This window comes from Corvus kubaryi, unplaced genomic scaffold, assembly GCF_017639235.1.
Source record: "Corvus kubaryi isolate FWS band 111438036 unplaced genomic scaffold, C.kubaryi_AGA036_p1.0 37300, whole genome shotgun sequence".
Lineage (NCBI taxonomy): Eukaryota > Metazoa > Chordata > Aves > Passeriformes > Corvidae > Corvus > Corvus kubaryi.
In genome coordinates this window covers 3,468,752-3,494,317 of record NW_024581093.1, presented here as the reverse complement: position 1 = coordinate 3,494,317, position 25,566 = coordinate 3,468,752, and the positions used below count along the sequence as shown (strand labels likewise).

At 38.6% G+C, this 25,566-nt stretch overlaps 2 protein-coding genes across 6 annotated transcripts in view; one reads left to right on the top strand and one right to left on the bottom strand.

Moving 5' to 3' along the window:
- PKD1L2 (polycystin 1 like 2) overlaps positions 1-3,512 on the bottom strand; it is a 39,047-nt gene extending 35,535 nt beyond the window's left edge. For 2 of the 5 annotated variants that reach the window (XM_042027137.1, XM_042027136.1), the window contains exons 1-2: positions 3,175-3,509; positions 160-2,770 (exon numbers count right to left, since the gene is read on the bottom strand). In XM_042027137.1, coding sequence (XP_041883071.1) covers positions 160-610 — 451 coding nt within the window. In that variant the 5' untranslated portion in view covers positions 611-2,770; positions 3,175-3,509. Of the gene's footprint in view, positions 1-159; positions 2,771-3,174 lie in introns of all 5 variants that reach the window. The other 3 variants (XM_042027135.1, XM_042027138.1, XM_042027139.1) reach the window with 2 other exon arrangements.
- A 4,798-nt stretch (positions 3,513-8,310) lies between these two features.
- Positions 8,311-24,163, top strand: BCO1 (beta-carotene oxygenase 1). Its single transcript, XM_042027141.1, has 12 exons — positions 8,311-8,388; positions 8,734-8,886; positions 11,662-11,790; positions 13,110-13,239; positions 14,480-14,627; positions 15,490-15,637; positions 16,600-16,820; positions 17,679-17,936; positions 19,085-19,187; positions 19,781-19,875; positions 21,480-21,591; positions 21,768-24,163. Exons 2-12 carry the CDS (start codon positions 8,823-8,825, stop codon positions 21,938-21,940), a joined length of 1,581 nt encoding a protein of 526 aa, XP_041883075.1. The 5' UTR covers positions 8,311-8,388; positions 8,734-8,822; the 3' UTR covers positions 21,941-24,163.
- The last annotated feature ends 1,403 nt before the right edge of the window (positions 24,164-25,566 follow it).

The following is a 25,566-nucleotide window of genomic DNA, read 5'->3' as shown; positions in this document are numbered from 1 at the left end:
GCAGGCAATTCAAACATCTTAGTTTAAATGTGAAGTTACAGCAACAAAAGACACAGGCTTTTCAGCAGATATCTACAAAGAGACACTGCATCTTCTACAATGTTAAAAAAGCATCACGTGCTGACACAATTTTAAGGACATGATTTTAAATCCACCTACCATCAGTAGTTTCATTCAGCAAGGAGTTTGAGATCAGTCCTATCCACCATTCCTGATCCTCGGCAATATGTTTTTGCAAGAACTCTTGCGTTTCCTCATTTTGAATAAAGACAAGGTGCCCTCCTCCTCTCTCACACCAGCTCTGGGCACTTGTGAAGGTTTGCTGGAGTCTAACAAACTCGTAGCATGAATGGTTGAAAGCTTGCTGGTACTTCGAACAAGGTATTCCTTCATCAGTTGCTTCCTCCCCAGCCAAGCCCACAGCAAGAGAAATCAGAACTGTGACTCCCTGCCACATTCTCAGCTCAGTGCCCTGCATCGCACTTGTCTTGCTTACCAGGGCACCACTCTTTTTGCTGCCTTCTTCAAAAGCTTGAGATGTCATCCTTGTCATGTCATCAGCATTTCTCCTTCCTCTTTGCAGCTTGCCACAACAGCAGCAATAGAGCATGGAACAGAACAGAACTTCTAATATATAATTGTGATTGCGTCTGAGGGGTGTTGCGCTGATGCTAAGCCCATGCACTGGCCCTTTTGGGCTCTATTGTATAAATGTCACATCCCATGTAAGATCAGTTTGAAGAGAAGACATTAAATCATTGCTTTCCTCATGAGCAGAGAAGATAAAGTTGATATATGTTGCTGTTGGACACATGGAAAAGTGAGATAAAGCTCCTCCATCAAAGGCTTCATTGTGTGAACATTAAAGTTGGAGGTCTTTACAACAGCAAAGAGATACAAAGTGAGAATGAGAGGAGAATGAGAAAAATGAGAAACACAAGGAGTTACGGGATTGGAAAACACACTGCTTCTCTAGATACATTTAATTGGTCTGGATTGCTTTATTTTTAATAATTATTGTTGGAGGTGCTTCTTTTGCATGTGAATGCAATGTCTATAATTATTGTATCATATCCATCCTGCCCACCTGTTTACGCATGTGCAGATTCATCTCAGCTGTTCCAAGTAAGTTTCATTTTGAACTGTTGTGTCTGCTTAGAATTCTACACCCCAAGCAAAGTGCTCCCATCATCCCTTAAAAGATAAGCTGCTCAACTATTTAGAGCTACAGTATTTATACCTGCTGGGAGGCAGAAGAGAAGACCATAAGTTAAAACAATGATTTAGGAAAGATGAAAATATTGCCTTAATCAGCAGAACTACTTGGGAGCCCTATGTGTACATTCCAAGGGCTGCTGATGGACTTTGGGAAGCAAGCCCAGTAACATTTTGGAGCTGAAATCTCTAAATACATCTCAACTTCCTTATAAAAGATATTCATCAGGTTTACAAAGCCACCAGCTTAGTAGAAGCACAGTACAAATAAGAATTTTAGCTATTGTGATCCTCCTGTCCTTGGCATTAGCTCCATTGAGTTTGATGCCATTATTATTAATTTATAGCTCCATAGCCTGGAACTGAGAGAACATGCACTTATATTTAGACATGGATCAGTGAGCCAGTTACCACAGCACAGAGGAATCAGCGCTGCGTGATGGATTCCTGCCCTGCAGAAATGCCTCCTGCATTGCACTGCTGGGCTGAAGGCAGTGCCCATCACTGCAGAGTGCCAGTCCAGCTCCAGCTCCAAGGCTTTCTGCCAAAGTCAAGTACATCCACTGCATCCAGTCAACATGTAAGAGTGAACTTCAATCCCAAGACCTTTCTGGACCTCCAGTCATCTTGCCCAGCTGGAAAAAGCAGGACTGTGATCAGGGTTTTCAAGATAAAGTTAATAGGGAAGTGTTTAATGGGTAGGAAAATTGTGGAGGATGAGATGAAAGGAGAAGAAAATACCCTAGGCTAGATGTCTTCCTTCTCACCACACCTATAAATCAAGACGTCAGCTATGGAACCCTTGGAGCAGATCCCACATGAATTTCTGACTGATTAATGGGGAGAGCTTATGGAGCAGCTGAGATGTGAGTATTCAGACTGGATTTCCCAGCTCTCGAGAAGGCAAATCAATATTCCAATTAGCTAATTGGCCCGGATACCCGTCCCCTTCCTGGATGAGACCATGTAACTATGATTATCAGCTGCTTCTGTGACAGTGATGTCACAGGTGATGTCTGCAAATCAGGAGTCCTTTAAGGCCCCATACAAAACTTCACAGGCTTCAGTTTGGGAACGCCCAATCCAACTATTTTATATTCAAGCTGTTACAGCAGTCAGAGCTGAGGGCAGCTGCTCTTCAGTCAGTTGGCCACTGTATATTTGCATGATGCTTTCTCCAGACTCCCTGCTTCTTCTTGGGTCCTGCTGGCTTGCCAGACTTTGCAGCAGCTGGCAGCCAGCCCTCCCACTTTGTCCTTCTAGATATGAGAAACACAGCCTGTTTTTGAAAGCACAGGTGTGATGGAGGAGACTGTACTTAAATGTACAGGTGATACAGACATTTCCAGGAGGAGACTTTGACTCACTTTTGTGATGAATGTATTCTGTAGCATCATCCAGTTCTTTCTCTGCTACTGGAAATCCAACTACATGAACATACTGCTAAAAATGCCAGGGCTGAGGGTGCCACAGGCTCTCCCCTGTGAATCTGCTCCAAAGTGATTGAAATTAATGGAAGTCTTGTCTCTAGCTTTGAAGGATTTTGAAATAGGCCCTGAAAAAGAACAAATAATGTTTGGAAATGTCTACAAATAAAGCCAAGCTCTCCAAGTGAGTCTACTGTTAGCAATTTCTAAAGCAATGTGCATTTTTTTCCTAATCTACGGTTGCTATAAGTTACTCTTCAGCTGCCTGCAGCAGATGGAAAGTAGAAGAAAGACAATTTCCCTCTTTGGCAGTTTGTTGACTTTATATACTTTAGTGCCAGGAAAGCATTCTGTCAGTTTATTCTGTTTACCACAAGAATGAGAAAAGCATTTACATGAAAAGAAAATACCGCTTTTAAAGCATCAAAATTAGCAACTAGGGTCTTCAGGAAGACAGAAACTTCTGAAAACCCTTTCCACTCACAAGAAAGAACTCATTTGATGTTGAGTAAACAACACTCCTTGAACTTACCTTCTTGTGGGAAACATCTCTTTTGCATTCTTCCTCAACAGAAAGACAATTTTTTTAAAAATAGTTTTCTTATGCCAGAAGTCATTGACTTTGGGGTGGTCCTGATCTGTACCCCAGTGCAGATCACAGCTGCATCGTGACAGCCTGAGAACATCCTGTGATTCAAACTGCAGCACTGCAGAATAGCTTGACAATCCATAATAGAGACCAGAAAGTGCTAGATCTGAAGAATTAAGGAAGTGAAGAACTGCTAAAGAGAAGGAATAAATCACACCCCTGTTCTTTTTGGCTGTTGTTCATTTGCCTTGGGGAAGAGCAAGTAAATTTACTCTCTATAGGAGGATATTACCATCTTTACATTCCTGAATATTACTGAATGTAATACACAGATTTTTATCAGGAATATAAACATCTTTGTGTTCTATTAATTGAATAAACATAAAAATGGAAAACTGATTTCTATTACTTTGACTTTGAGGTAGAAAAAAGATCATTTTCAGGTATCATTAACTTGAGACAAGATTATGAGTAGTCCATTTTACTGTGTCGTGTAAACTACTGCAGAGTGAAGAACATTTTTACCCTGATAGGTAGGAAGTACTGAGTCCTGAACAGACTCTACACCTACACGTACACCTTCCCTCTCTTCAGCTGGATTAAAAATTCCCATTTGCCAATTAGCTTAAGAAGGTGATCACAATCACACTTCCTTCCTTGCTCCTCTCCTGTGCTGCTTGTCCTGATGGTGAGACCCAGTTATTGCTGACTGAAAAGGGCTTGGTCTTGTTGCTTCTACTGACTGATTTTCCATGAGGCAACACACTGAACTTACCAGTGATTCCCGCCAAGTTGCAATTTTGATGTTATCTTGTTTATAAAAACAGGGAAAACATTTCTTATCTGTACAGGGTGCAATAATTAAATTAGGCTATTTATTAGTTCATGCCTGGTGTGATGGGGTCAGGATAAAGATAAGTAGGATTACGTTCAGGTGCTGTTGGGTTGAACATAATTTCTGTTTATAAAATGTGTATGGCTACCTGGGTAAGTCACCTGGAGAAGTCCCTGAGGATCTTCTCATAGGAGCTGTCCCTTTGGAAGTGTCTGGCATTGCCTTTAGGCTCATGCCTGGCCTTTCCTCACTGCCATACAGTTCATGCCTCAATCCCTGCCTCTTCCCCAGCTAGTTCCCCTGTGTTATTGCCTTTCAGAGCAGAACTTTGACTGTTAGGAAGAAGGGGATGAGTGTGCCCCATAAGAATGTTTATTGAGCTGGAGTTATTGATGGCCACATTGAGCCCCAAGTTCAGACAGAAAGGAGCAGAACTATCTCAAGAACCTGATGACCCCTCATGTGCCCTTGTGATCATGTTTGAATAAGTGGCACAATTTAGATCTGCCTATTAAGATATTAATATTGCCTTTATATCTTAATCACAGAACTGTCCAAAGCATTAAAGGTGCCCTCCTTGGGTAAAACATTAACTGATAGATACAAATGGACTGAACTTTGCCCAGCACACATAGACGTAAAATAAATTGCTTGGATCTGAATTTACAGCCATTACAGTGTCATCATCTGGTGTCTCTGCAGTGTCTCCAGATTTCCACAAGTGTAAAACTGGCCAGACTTCTAAGGTGTTTCAGTTTCCACCTCTTGTTTGTTTTATTTAATTTGGTTGCACATTTTTCTTCTGCCTATTATGAGCTATTTCAGAGCTTACAGGCCATGGAAAGAGAGAGAAAAAAGCTCTATTGCAAGCTGTTTTCATTGATAATGTCTCTTATGAGTAGATATCCAACACCTTACAAAAGAGATCATCTTCACAATTCCCATAATGAGAGGACTGAAGGTCCAGCAGCCTCTGTTCAGGAACACTGTTTTTATGTTAAGCCCTCTACACTCAGGTGCCCTTTACTAAAACCAGAAAGCAGTTCTTTTGAGTTTTTATTTATGTTCCCCCAAAGATGTACTGTAGGCTACCAGGTAGGATAGAGTGCAGCAACATTAACTTCTGTCACTGTACACATTTGTGACCCCATTTCCACACCTTCAGTCATGGAAGTGAATGCCAACCTTCACGCTGTCATTTTGCCCACTTGAAAACACATGACTGAATTGTATAATTTACATATTGAAACATGTAAATAGGGATGTTGAAAGGTGCAGATAAGGTTATAGAAGTCTTACAGTGAGGAAGTTTATGTGGATGCTGTTTATTTGTTTTAATGTCTAATGTTTAAATATTTGGGCATTATTATCACTGAGCAGGCTCAGTCTGATGAATACCAGTGTGGGTAGGCCAGCAGTTCCATGCCTCAGCATTTGAAGAATTTTAGTATTAAGTTACATTATGTATTTATTTTAATGGACAATTCAGTATTTCTTGTGATATGTATTAAAACTATGACAGTAAAAAAGAAAATAATGCTTTTGTTTATCAAAGAAATTGTGAAGTTTCGCAAAAAACTCCCCCTCCCCCAAATTAGAATCTTATCAAGGAAATTAAAATTCCACAAAAATAGTTATTTTTGTCCAAATAATGAACAAACCTGTATATGATCAAAACTGTTTTGACCCAAATAAAATCTGGTCAGAATAATATAGGGAAACTATTGTTATTTAAATTTGAACAAACTACATTAGTAATTTTTGCAATTATATCTGGACAGTGCAAGAGACGTGTTTCTAAATAGTCTGGTGGCAGTTTTGTGAAATGAGATCATGCCAATAAAAGAGTATTTAAGAAAGATAAGAACTTGTGTTTCTATCAAGTGAGATAGCAATCAGTGTGATTTCAGCAAGAACAGCTCCTAAGTTCGTATCAGTTTTACTTTGGAGTTTTATTTGGTAGTAATAGGTAACTGTTGATAGCTGAAAGTTCTTAGCACAGCTTAAAGTTGTATACCTCAAGTCAATCTGACCTTTGTTAATGGGCTTTAATTAGAACTCAAATTCTATAAGCAGAAGATTGAGATTAAAATAAATTAAGTACAAAAGATATAAGGAATTTTATTGGTTTCTCTGTGATAAAAAGCAATAACTTGTTTCTTGTTAAGTGAACCAGAAGTACAAAGGTAGGCACATGGCAATGACATTACTGTTGTACTGAAAATGCAGTTAGCCAGCTCTGCTGCCTTGGAAAGTTTTGTTTTGATTAACCACAGCAATCACACCCAAAATGTAACCCCCAGCCTCCGAAGATGTCTTCATGGCCCTTTTAAAGTCTGGGAGAGAAGCTCAGGGCACGAATTAGGGAAGTGAAAGTGAGAAAGGACCCAAAAGGAAACAGCTTGTGGCCTTTGCCACAGTTTTTAGAGCAGAAAGAAATACAGTGAAGCAAATCTGCCCATGGTGGGGATCTGGTGACTTCAAAAAGTTTGTCATGAGGGGTGAATAGAGAGAGGAAACTGTGGAGATAAATGTGAGATTCGGTTGGGGGAAGATTTATATTTGAAGGGTTTTGCAACAAGAAGAAACATTGTGAAATAATAAAATTAGAAAAATCACCTAATCCACATTCTCTACTGCTGATAATTACACATTATAATTGTAAATCAGTGCTTTGATATTTTGCCATTTCAATGTAAAAACGGGGGAAATCACACAGTTGGCAATACAATTAATATCCACATATTATACTAAACTGCTTATTTGTCATTAGCATGATGAAAACAACAAAAAAAAGTGTTTTGATGCTAACTGAAGTATTTTTTACGGACAAGCACGAAAAATTAATTTCACAAATCTTGTTTATTTAAGTTGTACAACATGTGAGACAAAACTTTCAGTCACAGAAACCTAAAATTAGCTACCAAACACATTTAGGTTGATTTCAGAAGCTGTCGGATATACGCAGCTCTTTGTTCTTCCATTCAGACAATTTATAACAAGGTTTCCAATTATCTCATCTTGGCTGAACCTTAACCTACATGAACACTTGTGGCAGAGGATCAAAAGAGGTTTGAATTAATCTTTTTATTGCTTGCTTGCTCTATGGAAATCTTAGTATCACTACAGATTAGACAACTCACAGGTCAGATAATTAAAATTGTAGCGTTAAGAGCTACACCCATAAATGGATGAGGATACACTGAAACAAACATATTAAAGCAAAGCAGAACATCGTGGAGAGAGGAAAAAGTCCCCATGGTGTAGTGAGAGTAGAGTTGGGCAGCTTTGGTTTTTTGCCAGATCCTTTTCAGTCCCTAACATTGCTGAAAAATCCCTTACTTGGCTTTGTGTATAAAGTGAACCAGCATCTCAATGCACACATGCACACTCTCACCTATATGCAGGTACACACATGCATATATACAGTGTATATGTGTGTTTGTGTGTATGTATCTCCATATATTTGTGGATTTTGATCCCTTTCATCTCCTACAAACTTCTGGTTCAATCCTGCTGTTTATTAGTATTACTAATTCAAACAAAGACCTTATATTTTCTCTTCTAATACGGGTTTTTATTTTGTTATCATCTGTTTCTGTCAGTGCTTTCCAAAAGGAGACCAAGGCACACTGTCCTGATGATCTCCCGGGGTGAAGATCAGCCATCAAACAGACAGTAGGTTTGGAAGAGAGGAACAATGTATAATAAATATGTCAGAAGACTCTGTAGCACAAATTGTGTTTTGAATAAAATAACTGTTATAGTTCTAAGAGATCAGTCAGTCTTAAGAAGCGACGTTAAACATTTTGGGAACAATGGTGATTCAGATGAAGAAATCGGATTTTAGGGTAACCCCATTTGAAATTGCATAATATATAATTGTGCAAAGAATTTCTTTATCCTTCATGGTCCGTGGAGCATATGAATTGCTCTGCAATCACATGCTTTATATTGAAATAATTCTCTTTCCAGAGGATTTTGAAATTAACAACATTGAACTCGGTTAAGTACCTTATCTAGAAACAAAAACATGAAGTTAAAAATCTGCCTTAGTTTTAATGAATCCTGCCGTACTTTTATAGGTGGATTGAGGTCACATATGGGAGAATATGTTGGAGTGAAAAGATATTTAGTTCAAAGATGTGCCACTCAGTTGACTCTGGAACAGCTTGTATATAAAGAAATACACCACAAGACTATTCAGCGATGAGAATTTGTTAATTTACAGAACAGCCCAGTTTAAAACCACAGAATGGAAAGAAAAGTATGATCCCCTGCTCTGAAGTGTTTGTCACTCCCGAAGAGCCAAATCCAGAACAGTGAGTAGAGATTTCTTTTCTTTTCCTCCCCCTACCAGCCAAATGGGGCAAGCATCCCTAGCAGTGTTTAAATTTACCTGGAAAGCTGCAGGAGATGTTTCAGCCACTCCAGCTGTCTCCTGGCTGTGCCTGCCTGCCTCTGCCAGGTTCATAAGGAGCAAACAGCCGGGCCAACGTTTTTCTTACTTCCCCTTCAAACCAGTGAAAGAGTTAATTTTAATGAGAACGTGCAAGAATTAGAGTGTATGTGCTAGGGATTAAAGATCAGCCATTATAAATTGTCAATCTATAAGCCACTGGCCACCAGCTCACGCTGCACTTTGACCTTATCTTTATATGTAACAGGAAAGACCCGTCCTTAGCCCAGACGCGGGGGACAGCCGCGCCTGCAGAAGCGGCTGGGCAGAGCGCAGGCACTGGGAATTTCGTCAGAGATGGATACGCTATATGGCAGGAATAAGGAAGAACACCCAGAGCCCATAAAAGCTGAGGTGCAGGGTAAGTGGAAGAAAATCTATTGTAAAACATGCCGCTATTTTGGTGTTTTCCAATCCGTAAAAACTGTGACTCTTGTTCGCCCGACGCAGCACTGGAAAGGGAAACTGAGAGAGAGGCGCAAGGGAACTTTGTTTAAAGGACTGATCTCAGATAATATTTGTGACCCTACTGGGGGATTCTTCTCACTCCGTGAGAATTTCTGTGTACTTTTCAAAAGTCTGTTTGAACAGGACTCACTGAAGCTGGTGGTGAGGAAGAGACCGGGATTCCATCTCGGACATCCCTTCCCCCACGACTCTGCTCTGGCTTTCGATTTCTGTGACCCTTCCCTGCCCTCGACTCTTCCGGAGCTCCCGGGAAGGGTCTCTAAATTCGGGACTCTTCAGCAGTGGCACTCCCAGGTAGCAAAGTACCAGTACTGAATGCCACTGGGTAGCGTTAAAAAGAAGTTTTAGAAGATAATCCAGGAGAAACTGCAGAGTATTCTTCAGCAAGACAGATTAAAGTGACTGTCTAAGGATGACACTCGACCAACCTGTTATTTTTCCCAATTTCTTTACTTTATGGAAGAGTTTTTGCTACAGCTACAGGAGAGGCTTGTTGCTGCAAATCCTTATTTAGTAAATCTTCTCTGTGTTGTAGTCCAAGAAATTGTAGGAATCTAATGACACTTCCCAAGTACCAAAACTTAAAGAGATGACGATTAAAACTTGCAGGGCCTTGTTACTGTTCAGTTTGGTGGCTGAATTGGAAAAGATTTTGTGTCGAGTCAGACAAAGTGCTTTGTTTTAATACCTTCGAATTATTTTATGCCTTTATGGGTTTATGCCTCTCAATCTTTTTTTTTTTGTCCCTCAAGATAACAACTTATTATCAAAACATTTGAAGTTGTTTGCAAACAACAATTTATCAGACCTGATCTGTATTATGAAATAGTTTATTTGAACAAAGACTGCATATTTCAGAAAGTAAAGTTATACATACAAAATATTGCTTCATTGCAAAAGAAAATTAAAGAGAACTATGACCCCTTTAAATATTTTGGTAGTCCTGAGCTCTGCCAGTATTTTGGCTCCTTGTTACTCAATATGTACACTGTAAATATCTATCACACTTCTATCATCAGCTGCAATTTCACCCATGCTCTCCTACAGACGTGAATTTCTGAGACTCTGTTGTTACAATAGTTATTAAATGTCCATAAAATCCATATTTGGGGATTTCAGTGTGTTGCTAATGTGTCCTCACACACCACAGAAAAGAAAAAGGTCCACATTTTTAAAGCTATATAAGCACTTTTAGATGCTGATTTGGTACCCTGTGTGATTTACAGAAATGCTCAATTCCCACTAAGATGAATTATCTGAAAACCTCACTAGATGAGCCTTTGCTCCTTTTGTTTTTGTACTGAAATTATGCCAGAAATTACATGGAATTGCACCAGGAATTTCAGAAGCTGCATTAAGTCCACTGTGCTTTAAAAATATCTTTTTCATTTTTTTATCTTTTCCAGCAAAATTATCAAATACAAAAATGTACTGTGGTTATTGCTTTGGAATTCCTTGTGTTAGAAAGGGAAGTAAGGTTTAGTTTTCCAGGCTCTTCTAGAAAATAACAACAACAACAATAATAATGATGATGATGATGAAAGTTCATCTGTCATGCAAACAATTTTTTATGTTCCTTGTGTATTCCAGAACTGTAACCCTAATGGAGTTGTGCCCTAATGATGGGTGCCCCATCCCTGGAAGTTTTCAGGGACAGGCTGGATGGGATTTTGAGCAACCTGGTCTAGTGGACCTGGCAGGGGTTGGAACAAGTTCAAATTTAAGGTCCATAGGAAGACATTTCCAGCTGTTGTAAAGGAGTTTTAACAAGAAAGTGTGCCAACATAATCAATGTGTCATCACAAACTAATTTATAAGGAGAAATATAAGTTCTGAAGAGCTTTTCATGCAGAGGCAATATCCAATGCAAGAATTGTCTGGAGAAGCAGTATGTGATCTTAAATGTTCACTCAGGAGTCATATGCACAAAGAAGCAAGTTAAGCTTTTTATTTGATATCTGATATGCCTTTGTTCATCTCTTTAACCCTCTTGAAATTCTTTAATTGTTATTATTCTGTGAGTCAAGTGGTAGTTAATGCATTTCTTGCAGGGATTTGATGAGGAACATTTATGATTCAAATCTCAACAGCACTTATACATCTTCAGTACAATATTCCTATACTTTATTTGTGTACAAAACACTACATTATGACAAGTGTCACAAAAGCACTCCGCAAATGACACGACTTTATGCTGTGTAATCTAATTAATGAAACATTTTGTGGAATTAATTTAGCCTGAAGTCTAAGCTGATGTGCTGAAAGCCAATGCAAGTCATAGAACCTATAAAATATGTTTATTTCTGATAAGCTCTAGTTTTTTCTGGCATGAGTAAAAGGGTTTAAATTTATCACTGTAAAATCTGAGTGCAGGAAAGAAAGGTTCAACTTTATTTACTTGCTGATAATTAACAAATTACATTCCAGCAATCTCATTTTCTTATAGTAATCTCAGATAGCAATAGTCATGCAGAATGTCACTCGTGCCACATTTTTGAGTAGGGGAAATTTTAGTTAACCCAAAGTCCAATAACATTATATGGTACAGCAAATCTTGACACACCAACAGTCTGTCTGACTACATGAAGCCTCTGCTGTTAGGAAACCTGTCCTGGAACATTCCCCTCACCTAAATGAATGGATGCTGGTAACTTCTTTCTGTTTATAGGGCAGCTGCCTACTTGGTTGCAAGGGATCCTCCTCCGAAATGGCCCAGGGATGCACACGATAGGGGACAGCAAGTACAACCATTGGTTTGATGGGCTGGCTCTGCTGCACAGCTTTACATTTAAAAATGGTAAGTTGTTTCAGATCAGATTGAAAGGAACTCAACAACCCACATTTTCCACATTTTGGTGCCTTATGTTGCTAATCCTGTTCAGAGTTGGATTGGAGTGTTTTGGGTTTGTCTGCAGAGCGGTGTGTGCGTGAGGGGGGAGCTGCTGTGGGGAAAGTCTCTCCACACACCCCCTCACACCTCACCCTTCACAGCAGCAGCTGGAGTGTCTCTGCAGGGCTGTTTGCAGGGAGATGTTACATTGTCCTTTCTTCTGCAGTGCCAAAGCTCAGTGCTGTTCTCACCCAAGGACAGCAGAAACCCAGCTCTGGGCAGGTCACTGCAGGGCAAGAAAACCTTGATTATTTTGAAAGGATCAGCCACAAGTACTGTAATAGCCAGAGGTTTTCCTGCTGTGGATGAACAGCCCAGTTTCAGGGATGACTAGCATTCCCCTTTTGGGATTTGGTTACAGCTATAACAGCTGCCAGGAGAGAAACTGGGCCACTGTGTCACTTCACATGTCAAACCTCACTTAGTATATTTGACACCCCTACAGTCTCTCCTCCTGCTTGTCATCTTTTTGGAGGAAAAACAGGCAGCTCCTCTATCCTAAAAAATTCAATTTTTTTTTCAATTAAAGCATTTTTTACCCATTGAGCTGTTTCACAGTGTGAGACAGGATGGTTTACACCTGGATTCTTGTGGCAAAAAGTATGTATTTATAAAAAAAATGGGATTTACTCCTGTCATCCTCTAATCCTAATGTTTACTTTTTTGTTTCCATTTCTGTGATTGGAAGCATTTAATGCAACTGCAGGATCTCTTGCCTGTCCTGCTCTAGACCCTTAACAAAATAACCTATAAAGGTGTTTTTTAAATTGCCAGTACATCTTACTTACCTAAAGCAAACTGAGCTCAGTTAGTTCAAGTATAGTGGTTCATTAAATTGTTTAGGACAGACATTGATTCCTTCAAACAGTCTGTTACTAAATTTTGCCAATAAAGGAAATTTGTCACCACCCATAAATGGACTGTATAATTAGTCATTTTTGCACACATTGTTTTATTTTGCTGGAACAGTTTACCCAAATCCCTCCTTTCTCCTCAGAAGTACCCCAGTATTAGTAGTGGGAGTCAGTGAATTGTCAAATTGACAAATTGTTATAAATCTCAGCAGCTATAAAGCCTTTAGGACAGGGGGTTAGGGATGTTATTGGTTTCATTCCAAACTATTGTTGGCTAAAGGACAGCTGCTTGAGAAACTCTGGCTCTACCTGTGCTAATTTTTTGAAGGACTAAGTATAAAATATAACTGAAACCTGTTTGTTCTTCCTCAGGTGAAGTTTACTATAGAAGTAAATATCTCCGAAGTGACACATACAACTGCAACATAGAAGCAAACAGAATTGTCGTGTCTGAGTTTGGGACTATGGCTTATCCAGATCCATGCAAAAACATATTTGCCAAGTAAGCAATGCTTTTCCCAACAAGATTCTTCTATCTACTTCTCACTTCAGCACAGATGTCTTTCTGTTTACCCTTGACACATATGTACAAGTACAACATTTGATTTGTAAATTTACAATTGCTAAATATTGAAAAAGCCAAAAGATATGTACTGCCTATGGTTTAGTCTAAGGCAAATATTTTAAATTCATTTTATCACCAATATTGCCTGCTTTATTCAGTAACACAAGTAGATTATATAAAAACCAAACATTTTCTTTTCTCCAGTGTTAGTGAAATGTTTTGATACTCTGTAAGGGGAGGAGCAGCAAGAATGAAAAAGATCTAGAGATGGGGAAGGTATTGATACAAAGTCTATTCAACAAAAAAAGAGAAGCATCAATAACAGAAAAAAAATCAGAAAAACTTTTTGATTAAAGATGGTTTTATGGAGAGGTGAGGTGTAGGCCATCATGTTATACTCAGTCTTGTAAAATTGGCTGTAGGGATTCCCTAAGACGAGCAAATAGGTCACCCTTCTCTCCTTCCTGGCTGAACTACCTCTAGTGACCTCGAACCTGGTATTTGGTAAGGACACATACACAGACAGTTATTGCAAAACAGCTGATATGTTGTAAATTGTTCCCCTGAGATAAGATTTTCTTCCCTCTTCCAACAGTAAAAGAATATCTCTGGCATTTTAAGTTCAAAAGGGTTATAGAAACTTTGTCTTGGCTTCTAGTGACTATGATGAAATCATACACTGATAAAGAAGACTGTCAAGCCCATGTGTGAAGTTCAATCTTATTTGAAATCATAATTGTGCTATGGAATTTCACTGGGAACAAAAATATTCCTTTGGGGAATATATGAATCCATCTATTTTATGAAGGCATACACTGAAAAACCCACCAGCTTTTAGGTAGGAACTGGTAGGCCAAATTTTCCCAAGACAGCACAGGAGAGTATGTAATTAACCCATCCTGATAAACCAGTGCATGTCCTAGAGCTGATAGCAGGAATGGGCCTGGATGCCCTTTTGTGTGTGGTAAAACAGTTGCTTGCATGTCCTTAACCCTCACCCAGGCCAAGGAAACAATCCATCTCCTCTGCTTTCCCACCCTTTCCAGGGAGCTGCCAGCAGTGGGCACAGCAGGGAGAGGCAGCCCCAGGTCTGTGGCACTGCAGGGTCACTTGTGCTCTGTGTGGGGGAAAAGCAGCTCCGGCTTCTGTGGCTCTAATGAAATTTCCCTCTGGACAGGGCATTCTCCTATTTGTCTCACACCATTCCTGAGTTCACAGACAACTGTCTGATCAACATTATGAAAGCTGGGGATGATTTCTATGCTACTGGCGAGACTAACTTCATCAGGAAAATTAATCCACAGACTCTGGAGACATTGGAGAAGGTACAAACCACCATCTGTCATTCTGGTTCCTTGTCTGCTGGTGAATAAATTTCAGGCTGTCTCATAAAGATCCTTTAACATGTGCAGGACACAAAATACTTTTCTTCTACTGTTGCCTTATTTTTGAAAACGTGGTAAAGTGAAATAGTGACATACCAAAAGATATCTTTTAAGAACTCCTGAGTTCAAATTTAAATTCTGTTTAGTTTGGGAAGAGCTGGGCTTTGACCAATTTCACTTGTACATAATCTAGCAAGGTTGCAGGAATAATACCACAGTTACATGATTATTTTGGATGATTGCCATTATTATGTATCTGTAGTTACGAAATTATTTACATAATTAAAAATTCAGTAGGTCAGTTATATGACTACTTTTCAAGGACCTTATGTAAGATATTACTTAACTATTAAAATGAAAACTTGAGATATTGAAATATATACATCGGGGTTTTTTCTAGCCTGCACTGCAGTTTGAGTACAACTTCCAAATTTTAGATAAAATAGAAATCTTTTTGCTCCAGCAGATTGCCAGAGTCAGCCCTGTTAAATAAACTGCTTTCAGGGTGAAATGGGCATTTGCAGAGTAACTTGCTTAGCTAATCCTCCCTGATGTTATGTGGCTTCAAGGGAGGGGTGACTGTAACTCAGATTCTATAACTTGTTTTAGCCTTGAATAAGGAAATAATTTGAATACCTAGACAAGTCATTTGGTTTAATTATTTAAATTTCAAAGCCATTTGTAAATGGGGTGCCAATATAAGGCCAACAGGGCTAAAAAGCTGGTGCATTTGTGGTGTTAGCTGAGATCATTTTTCATTCTCTTACACATCTCCCAAATCACTTATTGTATCATTTTCCAGGTTGACTACAACAAATATGTAGCTGTAAATTTGGCCACTTCTCACCCCCACTATGACAGTGCTGGAAATGTTCTCAACATGGGCACTTCAATAGTTGATAAAGGGAAGACAAAATACGTTCTATTTAAGATTCCTTCCTCTGTACCAGGTAAGATACGTCTATTATTGTTATTTTCTAGAAACTTGTTAGCAATTTCTTTTCTTCAAAGGGCAAGGGTGATGATACAGCTCTGCTAGTAACTAATGGTGTTCATTTTCTTAATTTAAACTTATTGTAAACTTCATGTTAACTGCTTAACCTGTCTGGGCATGTGCTCTTACAAATGGTCACCTTGAGTACTGTGTAAACGGGGCATTTCAGTAGGAAGGACCTTACTTTTAGATGAAGGTTCTAAAACAATTTTCCCTATAGGGCAGCACATATAATTTGAGATTGTAAATTTTAATTCCTTAGTAAACAAAAATTCTCTTAAAATGCTGATACTGTGATTATAGGGAAGCATGATACCAAATAAAACCTAACATAGAGTTAATTCCTGTCTACCCTGGAGAACACTGGCCCTTGCTGAAACACTGTCCATTGTTCACAGAGCAAATCACTTGCTCTTTTTCCTTTGAGATAATCTTTTTTTGGTGTGTGTTGTTGTTTAAAATCAGCTGCTATTGTGTTGCCTGTCCCTTATTGAACAATTGAGAGGCCTTCCACAGCTGAAAGATCAGTTTGCAATTTCTAGCCGGGGCTCAAATTTGGGAACATCTCCTTAGAAGTTAAAAAAAACAGGGGCATTTGAACCCCTTTTTAAAGCTGCTGATTTAATTAAACATATTTCTCCTCCATGCTGGAGCTTCTGAAAACAGTAACCAATGGAATCAAATCCCAAGATGAGGGGGCTCTGCCTGAATGGATCCAGCATTGTGATTTCACTGCGTTGCTTCTTGCATGCTAAGTTCTGTGTTTATTATACAGGAGTAAACAAACCACTTTCTTAACAGGAAAATGCAAATAAAACTGAGAGGAACCTGTTCTTCCCTGCCTGGGAGAAATCCAAGCACAAGTTTGGAATGGAATTTATTAGAAATATAATTTGAATTTTTATCATTCGTATTCAGAAAAAGAAAAGAAGAAGTCTTGTTTCAAGCACCTGGAAGTGGTTTGCTCCATCCCTTCTCACTCTCTGCTCCACCCCAGCTACTACCACAGCTTTGGACTCACAGAGAATTACATTATCTTCATAGAGCAGCCCTTCAGACTGGATATTGTCAAAATGGCAACTGCTTACATCCGAGGTGTGAACTGGGCTTCCTGCCTTGCCTATAATAAGGATGATAAGGTATTTTTCCTACTGCTGAACAATGGAGTCATGCAGGCCAGTGACCTCCTCCACACTGTTCTGTTTTTTATCTGCTTCATTCAGTTCAGTAGTCACTCTTTTTTTTTCAAACCTTGACTTTCACATTGCACAGGTTTGTTTTAGAAGCTATATGTTTTTGAATACTGTCTCCCATTGTCCAGAAAATTCTCAAATAAATATCTGATGCTGAAGCTCTTGAGAGAGAGGATAGTTTGGCATTTCTAGAAATACTCTGTGCTAGCAGAGAAATTCCAACCTGCACTAGCATCCGAGACAGATCCAGTTGCTCCTGGTCCAAACAAAATGCTGTCTGTGGTCGGTGAGATCTACTCCAGGTGCACTGCATGTGACAGAGAGCCAGACTGGTGGAAAGGCCTGCACTGAGCAAAAGGAGGGTCTTTCACTGTGGCAACTGAGGGAAAATACTGTTTTCTGAGGATCTTACTTCCACATGCTCTGGGCATCAACATGTGTGACTTGCTGAGGTACAGGGAACCAGCACCACAGAAACTCTCGACCAAGGCAGATTTATTTAACTTAAAAAGAGAGAAGGGGATTTTCCAGGCTTTTCTGGAAAACTTCAACCCTCAGCCTAGCCCAAATAGTAATTTGCAACAGTAGAATGAGCTTAAAGCTGTTCCACACTCATTTTACTGCTGTGTGTTTTGGTCTTCAGATTGGAACTCCTTGTCTCCTAGCAGCAAACTCTGAGTTCTTGATATCCTTCATTACAAATACACAGTGATTAGAATGTTGATTGTTATCATTAGAAAGCAGTTTTCTAAATAACTATTTGCTGATTCTGAATGGTTTTAAATAATGTTTTCTCTCTTTCAGACTTGGTTTCACTTTATAGACAGGAAAACTAAAAAAGAAGTGTCCACCAAGTTTTATACCGATGCTTTGGTGTTTTTTCACCACATAAATGCTTATGAGGAGGATGGCCACATTATTTTTGATCTTATTGCCTATACAGACAATAGCTTATATGACATGTTTTATTTAAAAAACCTGGATAAAGACTTTGAAGAGAACATCAAGCTTACCTCCATTCCAACCTGCAAACGATTTGTGGTTCCTCTGCAGTACGACAAGGTAGAAAGAAGATGGGTCTTTAACCTGTTCTTTGATCAGTAATTTAAAAATTTTTCAGTGTAAATCAGTAATTTAAAATTTCATCAGTGTGAATAACAGGTGAATTTTTAGTTGCCAGCCCTTAGGTGCAAATTTCTGATTCTGTGATACCCAAAATGTGCAGGAGGTTTGGGTTTTTTATGTCCTGTGAGAAATGGCAGTGGGCAGCTGGACAAGGTTATGTGGATCCAGGTTTTGACACCATCCACTATGGAGAACAGGGATGTGTAGAACATGGAATTTTGTTACCAGTGAGATTATTTGTTAAATGTCATCAAACACAAGCAGACATATCCACTTGGCTGTTAACTGCAAGAGTATGCATGAGGTTTTGCACAATCTGTTTCTTCCACTTCACTGGAAGCCCACATACAATACACACACGCTCCCAACTGTTGCAATGGTTCTATTAAAATTAGAATATTTCATATAAGTGTGATATATAAGCAGGAAGAGAAAAGATTTTATCTTTCAGTTTAATTTAAAACATCATTTTACATCATTGTTTGCAGGGAAGATTTTATACTGCCCAGCAACTTGGGCAAGTTTCTGCCTGATGCCTTTGGAATGGATATTACTTTTTCTTTCTACACCCTAGAGTCTTGCTGCTCTGTTCTTGTCTCAGAAACAGCTCTGCAGCAATGACAAAGGATGCTCTGGATCACACCAGTTGTTCTGCAGTCTTAAGAATTAAGCAGTAGGACATTAAAGAGTATATCACACCTATTTTTGCACTTGATTTTTAGCAGGTGCAAAAGCCTAACCTTGGTGACTTCTAGTGGAAATTTAATACCTCATTCCTTGCAACCCATCTTCATTCATTAAATTCTCAAATTTATGGTACTTCTGGACTATAATCATGTGTATCTAAACCTTTCTAAGGACTCAATGTGATTCAAGATAATTATTCTATGTTATATTAAAACACTCTGAATGCAACAAGATTTCTAATGAAAACCTCAGAATCTAAAATGCCATAAGAATGATCTTCTTGAAGCTTGTTTGTTTAATCCCCAAATTGTTAATATTAATATCAAACCTGATGAAAAATCTAAATTAGAAGCATGTTTTTAGAGATCCGTGACGTTTTCAGCATTCGTCTCTTTCAGGATGCTGAGGTGGGTTCTAATTTAGTCAGACTTGCCTCTACTGCAACTGCTGTAAAGGAGAAAGATGGGACCATCTATTGCCAACATGAAACGCTAGGTGAAGGTGAGACACATCCTTTAAATATCTGAAGTTGCACCAGTATTGTATTAATACAGGATTCCAAGTCTGATCTCACAGCTATTAATATGGCTTGCAAATCTACCTGTTACAAGAGTAATTTTAGTTAAATAAGTCTGTTATAAGTAGTACTTCAGGTTTAGCTGCATTTTATAAAGATTGTCCTTGAAAGTGGATTTTTAACCTTTTATCAGGGGATAATAGCAGGAATATGTAAATATGTGTTTACCTAAGGTGAAAGTAATTTCTTAGAATGGTAGCCTCCAAATCTATCCCATTTGTTCACATCATGGATTTATAAAGAAAGAAAAAAATGCAAACCAGAAAAACCCTCACAGATTCCAGTCTAATGGATGAAAAACTATTGCCTTTTGAACTAATGACCCTGGCTTACTTATGTTAATACCATCTTCAGCTTCTTAGAAATTCATATATACAAAATCTATGCAACACCTTTATTAAGTAGTGTCAAGGTTTTTCACAGGGCCAAACTTCCTGGAGATTGGTATGTCTATAAAGATTTGCTTTTGAGTTATTTTCTCCTCTTGTTCCTAAGTCGTGAACTTTATTTTATGCAGGGATAGAACTGCCTCGCATCAACTATGACTATAATGGCAAAAAATACAAGTATGTCTTTGCAACAGAAGTCCAGTGGAGTCCAGTTCCTACAAAGGTATAATTAACATTTACAAAGTCAGTGTCTTCCTGTTGGTGGGTCATTCACATGCAAAGAAACATGAAATGCCTAAATTCTCATAAGTTCATGTTGTACCATTTCCCTCATAAAGTATTAATAAACTCAGGCTTCTTCCTCCAGATTTATATTCCTACAAAGTCTCTTGAAGAGTTACTGAGACCTTCACTTGTCTGCTAAATTGGGCTGAACCTTCTGTGATGTGCCAAGAACTATAAAGGAGAGAGTAAGAAAAAGAAGTATTAGATGCATATATATATTTAATACTTTTTCCCTTTAGGAAGCCTAACAGAAAAATAAGATACTGCAATGCTACCTAAGACATTTTAAATATTAAAACAATATCTAATTTTGGGGAAAGCTTTATATTTTGCTGGCTAGTTCTCTATTTGAGGTAGCAAATGCTTTGTTTACATGTGCTTGATGCCAGGAGACAGCCTGGAGTACAAATAGATTAAAGGGAAAAGTATTTATATTTAAAGGTACAAGTATTATACAGACAAAATCACACTTTACAATTCTTGTTGTGTGACTACAAGGCAGCACAAAATGAAGTCACTTGGTTCTTGAATATAATTACCATTACTGATTACAAAACAAAGCTGGATTTCTGCATGATGCAAGAAAATTTATTGCAGCACATCTGACAATAACTCAAACAAACCTGCAAGTTCATGATTTACAGTGTAGATAATCTCTGCTTGACTCAAATATAATGAAAAATGCTGGTAGGAGGATCTTTTTTCACATCAGTTGCAGTTTAATGAATGCAAGCACAACAACCTAATCCTTAGGTAAAGTCTGTCAGTGAAAGTGCTGTCATCTTAGCTAGAATTCTTTCAAATTCTTCCTCCAGTAATTTGAATAGATTCACTTTTGTGTTTTTTGGCTAAAGATCAAAATGGAAAAGAATAGAACTGTATCTCTATGGGTAAAGAAAAGGCCTTAATGGAATTGAACTGAAAATGCCAGGCATCCCCTCTGGAGATTGGTTTGGCCGCTCAATGGGATGAAAATCCACACTCTGTTCCTTCAGTAAACACCAGTGTCTGCACCCCTGGTTCAATCTTTACACCTCACTAGGAACAGCCATTTTTTCTGGCTATGTACCCTACTGCACAGTAGAAGGCCTTGAGAAATATGGAAGCAGCCATAAAAGGAAAATAATTCACAGGATTAGAAAATGGCAAGTTTAAATCCTGTTTCCTGCTTTACTACAGAATCTCAATGAATTGGAACAAGCCACTTAAATATTCTGTGTCTTGGACTCTCCATAGTGAGGGGCAATACTTTCAGTGAAGGGTCTCTTGGGATCTGTTAGCACCTGTGAACTACTAAACACCCATAAATGAAAGGTGCAATTGTAATCTAATGAAATGAGACAAAAAGAACATTGTGTGATTATATAGCCACAAAATGTGACTCCAAAATTTAACATTTTCCAGGTGTTTTTTTCTTGTGATGACACCTGCCTTAGCTCTTAGCATTAGTTCCCCCCACCAGCAGTCTGTTCATGTTGTACCTTTGGAAAAAAGCACTGTCAGGGTCACTGACATTTTTCTTTTCTTGTCACAACTGCTTAGATTGCAAAATTAAATACCCAGACAAAGGAAATGCTCCACTGGGGACAGGACCACTGCTGGCCATCCGAGCCCGTTTTTGTTCCCAACCCTGATGCAAAAGAAGAGGATGATGGTAAAATAATGAAAACATTCTGAAAGCTGAGGTTACATGAGTTTTGTATTAAATCTTACAAGTTTCAATGTTCTTAGTCGAGAAAGCTGGGTTGGTGCTTCCTCTGTGTGATGGGGTTATCTCTTGTGCTTGGTGAAACATTTATGTGTTTCTAATTCTTTATTTGTGTGTCACAGGTGTTGTTCTGACCTGTGTTGTGAAGAGTGACCCAAAGGAAGCACCTTTCCTACTTGTCTTGGATGCTAAAACATTCACAGAGCTGGGTCGAGCCACAGTAAATGTGGAAATGCATATGGACCTGCATGGAATGTTTATACCAGAGCAAGCTGTGAAAACTGAGACTGAGTAAAATCCATTTGTTTTATTGCACAGACTGAGATAACCTTCTACTGAATATGGCATAATATCCTTTAGGAACAGCCTTCTCTTATGATAAGAAATGACTACTTATAACCTCTTCAATATCTATATATAATCTCTTATAAGACATAGAAATTTATAACAAATTATTGTATACACAACTGGTATATCACTTTTCAAAAGAAGAATTATCAATATGAAGTCCTGATGTTGAATACAGCTTGTGGGGCAGGGAATAGGAGACAAAGGTAACAAATGTTTATTTGAGTAGAATAAAGCTTTCTGAGCAAATGAAGTACTGTATTCATAGGGTGACACATGGCATGAGTCACACATGTCTGCAGGTCATGTAACTTCCACGGGCTGTTGCAAGACTGCAGCTGACAATGAAAGTTGTCTCCTGCCAGAAAACCCCATGTTAAACTATCTACTATGATACCAATACTCCATGTCAATGTATTCTCTTGGTGCTTGATTTCTTAAACTCTACCATAACCAAAGTATTATGCTGAGGTGCTACATTTTTCTTATCCAGAGCCTAAAACCATATTTTCTAATAATTTCATGGTGTATTTTTTGCTTTTATGTTGACAAAACCAAGTAAGTTTATTGAGATAGAGTACACAGTTATATCTAGCATTCAATTATACTTTAGTGACATTCAATCTTAAGCACCTTGTATTTAAATCAGTTTTCCTTGGGCAGAATATCTGCCATGGCATTTCATGTAATTAGATGATTGCATTGTGTAAAAGATAAGAAGAATTGTAGTATTTGATACTGCTACTAGTCTCTGTTAATAGCAGTATGTATGTGAATGAGGGCAGTGTATTTCTAGCAGCACTCAGACGCATGCAACAAACAGTTTAGGGAAAGAGTGAGAGATCTAATTTAGGCCTCATCTGAACCCCACAGTAACTGAAGCTAGAAGCTGTTATTGCCATAACTAAGCATTTGCTTTATGTCTGCTTAGGAGCATCCACGTTCTCACATGTGTTTATCATTGCCTGTACCAGATGCTTCCTAATAAAAGTGCACAACTCTCACTCACAGTCAAAATGAAAAAGCACACTTCAGCATAAAGTTCAAGTGCCAAGTACAGAGTGACTGGTTGTGTTACAGAAATGGCATTTTTACCCCCCTGAGGGTATTCCTGATTTGAGGTATTGAGTTTTCTTTAAGTGAGAGCTTTTTTACTTTAAACTGTATTTTCTCATTGTAGATATCTTTGCTGTTGGAGACATCTTTACTGATGAAGTAAATCAGGTGCACATCCATCCATTTTGGGTGTTCATCTGCTCTGTCTGTATCACCACACAACTGAGGTGCCTCTCACTTTGACACACACATTCTCTCAGTGTCTGTGCTGCTCACAGTGTTTTACAGGTAGGAAACAGAATGAAATTGTTGTCATACACTGCCTCCCCACCACATGAGAATCTGGGCTTTGGTGACTTGTTTGAGATTACCAAAGGTGTTTGTGGCAGAGCAGGAACTGAACAAACATCACCCACTGTTGCTGTCTGCTCTGTAACAACCAGACCTCTGCTTCTCTGCTTAAGCTTTTGCACTTTGTTAGGAAAAAGAATATACAGGGTATTTTTAGTGTAACAAAACCCAACACTGTGGTCAGATCTAGTTAAAATATGCAGTTTTGGGCATTCAAAGGTTTACATGTTCCATAAAATGGAAAGAAACCCTTCAGTAAGGTGTCTCTGCAGAAATAGTCACTTTTAGTGTTTTCAAAGCATATTACCATTAGTATTTAATAGAATTTTATCTTCTAAAGAAGAAATTGAATTCCATTTTTATAAGTAACATGGAATCAGTACTGGAAGGGCAGACTGACTTATGATATTGGCATCAGTTCTGGGGTTTTTTCTTTTCATCTGAAAAAGTTTGAATTTAACAAATGTCCACAAATATATTCCTAGAATTAAAAGGTGGAAATGAATCAAAAGTCTAACCATTGTTATAGATTTCCTTCTAAGAGTTTGTCTCCAGAATTTCTTCTCTAGTACTCATAGGGTTGTTTTGGGATGATCATGGGTTTGGATACAGGAGTTACTTGACTTCTGAGGAGCTAACATTTACTGGTAGAGATGACAGGATAGGGGATACACTCATCATAAAAACAACCTGTAATCTAAGAAAATAAATGTGTTATTTATGTTATGTAGAAATAATGCAGAAAATAAATGATAAGAACTTGTCTTGTGTATGCTTTTTAAATCAAATGTGACATATTCCCTTGATCAGTATTTAACCTGAGGAAAAAAACAGTGATGTAAATCTGCATTTGCTAATCCCAGTATCCTCCTGCAGCAGAGACAATAGGAATAAAACCATACAGCTAATCACAAATTTGTTAAAGAATGTTTTTAGTGGTTGCAATACCAATCTGATGAAACATTTACCCTGAATATGGTAACACACTCTATCATTTCTAGTCTGACAGAAGCAAGGGGAAATGCAGATGTGCTTTGCCAAGTGGCTGCAAGGCTTGTAGGGTTTTTTTGATGTGGTAACATGGCACGTGGTAATGAGTGGCATTTGGTTTGCTTCTGACACCCTTTGCTATGAATGAAATCTCAAGGGCCAAAAAGGTTTGATTCTTCTTTTGCACCAATTTAAGTCATAAATTAGCCCAGCAAAATTCACAGAATTATTATAATGGCTTAACACAAATCTAGATTGAGTGACTGCAAATAAAAAATACTAAAGATAAGTATCTCCATTAAAAGAAAAATACATAGTTGAGGGAGACAATCAGGCCACGGGTATGCATACATATAATTACCTCAGAGATGCTACAAATGGACCTTGATAGAGTGGTTTGGTTTGTTGTTGTTTTGGTTTGGGGTTTTTTTTGTTAACACTTTCATTAAATGGAACAAATAACAAGGCATAACAATTAATTTGTTCTCTGGAAGTGGATATTATCTGTTACACCTTGTCCCATTGCCCCACATAGGCAGTAAGAGGAAGCAGAAACAGTGTTTACGAGGACGAGTTAAAAACCAGAAATGCAACAATGTTTTCCTCTGCAACAACCTGTGCAGGAGGCAGGGAAACACACCGGTGTCTTTCTTTTCTAATAACCAGGCCACTCAATGACAGCTTTCGCAAGAACTTAAACCACTGCTCCCTTAGGTCTGCAATTATCTGAGTATTAATGACAAGCAAAATACATCTTTCCCCTGCAGCCAAGGAGCAGTGTGCTCTCTGCCTTCATTATCCTCAAAGAGAGCTGGGAATGTGTCCTCTGGATCCTCAACCTACACCTGACATCCTGGATAATTATACCCCAGCCAGAAAAAGTGGCCTTCTAATATTTGTAAATGGGTATGTACAACAACAAGTGTTGCAAAGCTCCTGGTACTTCATGCACATTGCTGTGGGTTTAGGCTTTCTGTTCTACATCCTCTGCTTCTAAAAACTCTTGTTCAGAGCTGCTCCTCCCTGTGACCCCTTCCCAGTCAGGGAGCACTTCAGCAAGGGCTGAGCTGTAAACTCTGGCTCCAATAGGGCTGAGCACAGTCTTCACCCAGGCCCTGGGTGCAGGGTTTGGACTGCTGGGTGATGTGTGAGGATGTCCCAGCTGCAATCTATCTA

What these genes read in the sequence shown, in the direction of transcription:
- BCO1 (XM_042027141.1), top strand. Translation starts at nt 8,823, where the DNA reads ATGGATACGCTATATGGCAGGAATAAGGAAGAACACCCAGAGCCCATA. An exon ending in ACATGAAACGCTAGGTGAAG is followed by an intron (nt 19,188 to 19,780) that starts GTGAGACACATC and finishes TATTTTATGCAG; the next exon opens with GGATAGAACTGCCTCGCATC. An exon ending in GGAGTCCAGTTCCTACAAAG is followed by an intron (nt 19,876 to 21,479) that starts GTATAATTAACA and finishes ACAACTGCTTAG; the next exon opens with ATTGCAAAATTAAATACCCA.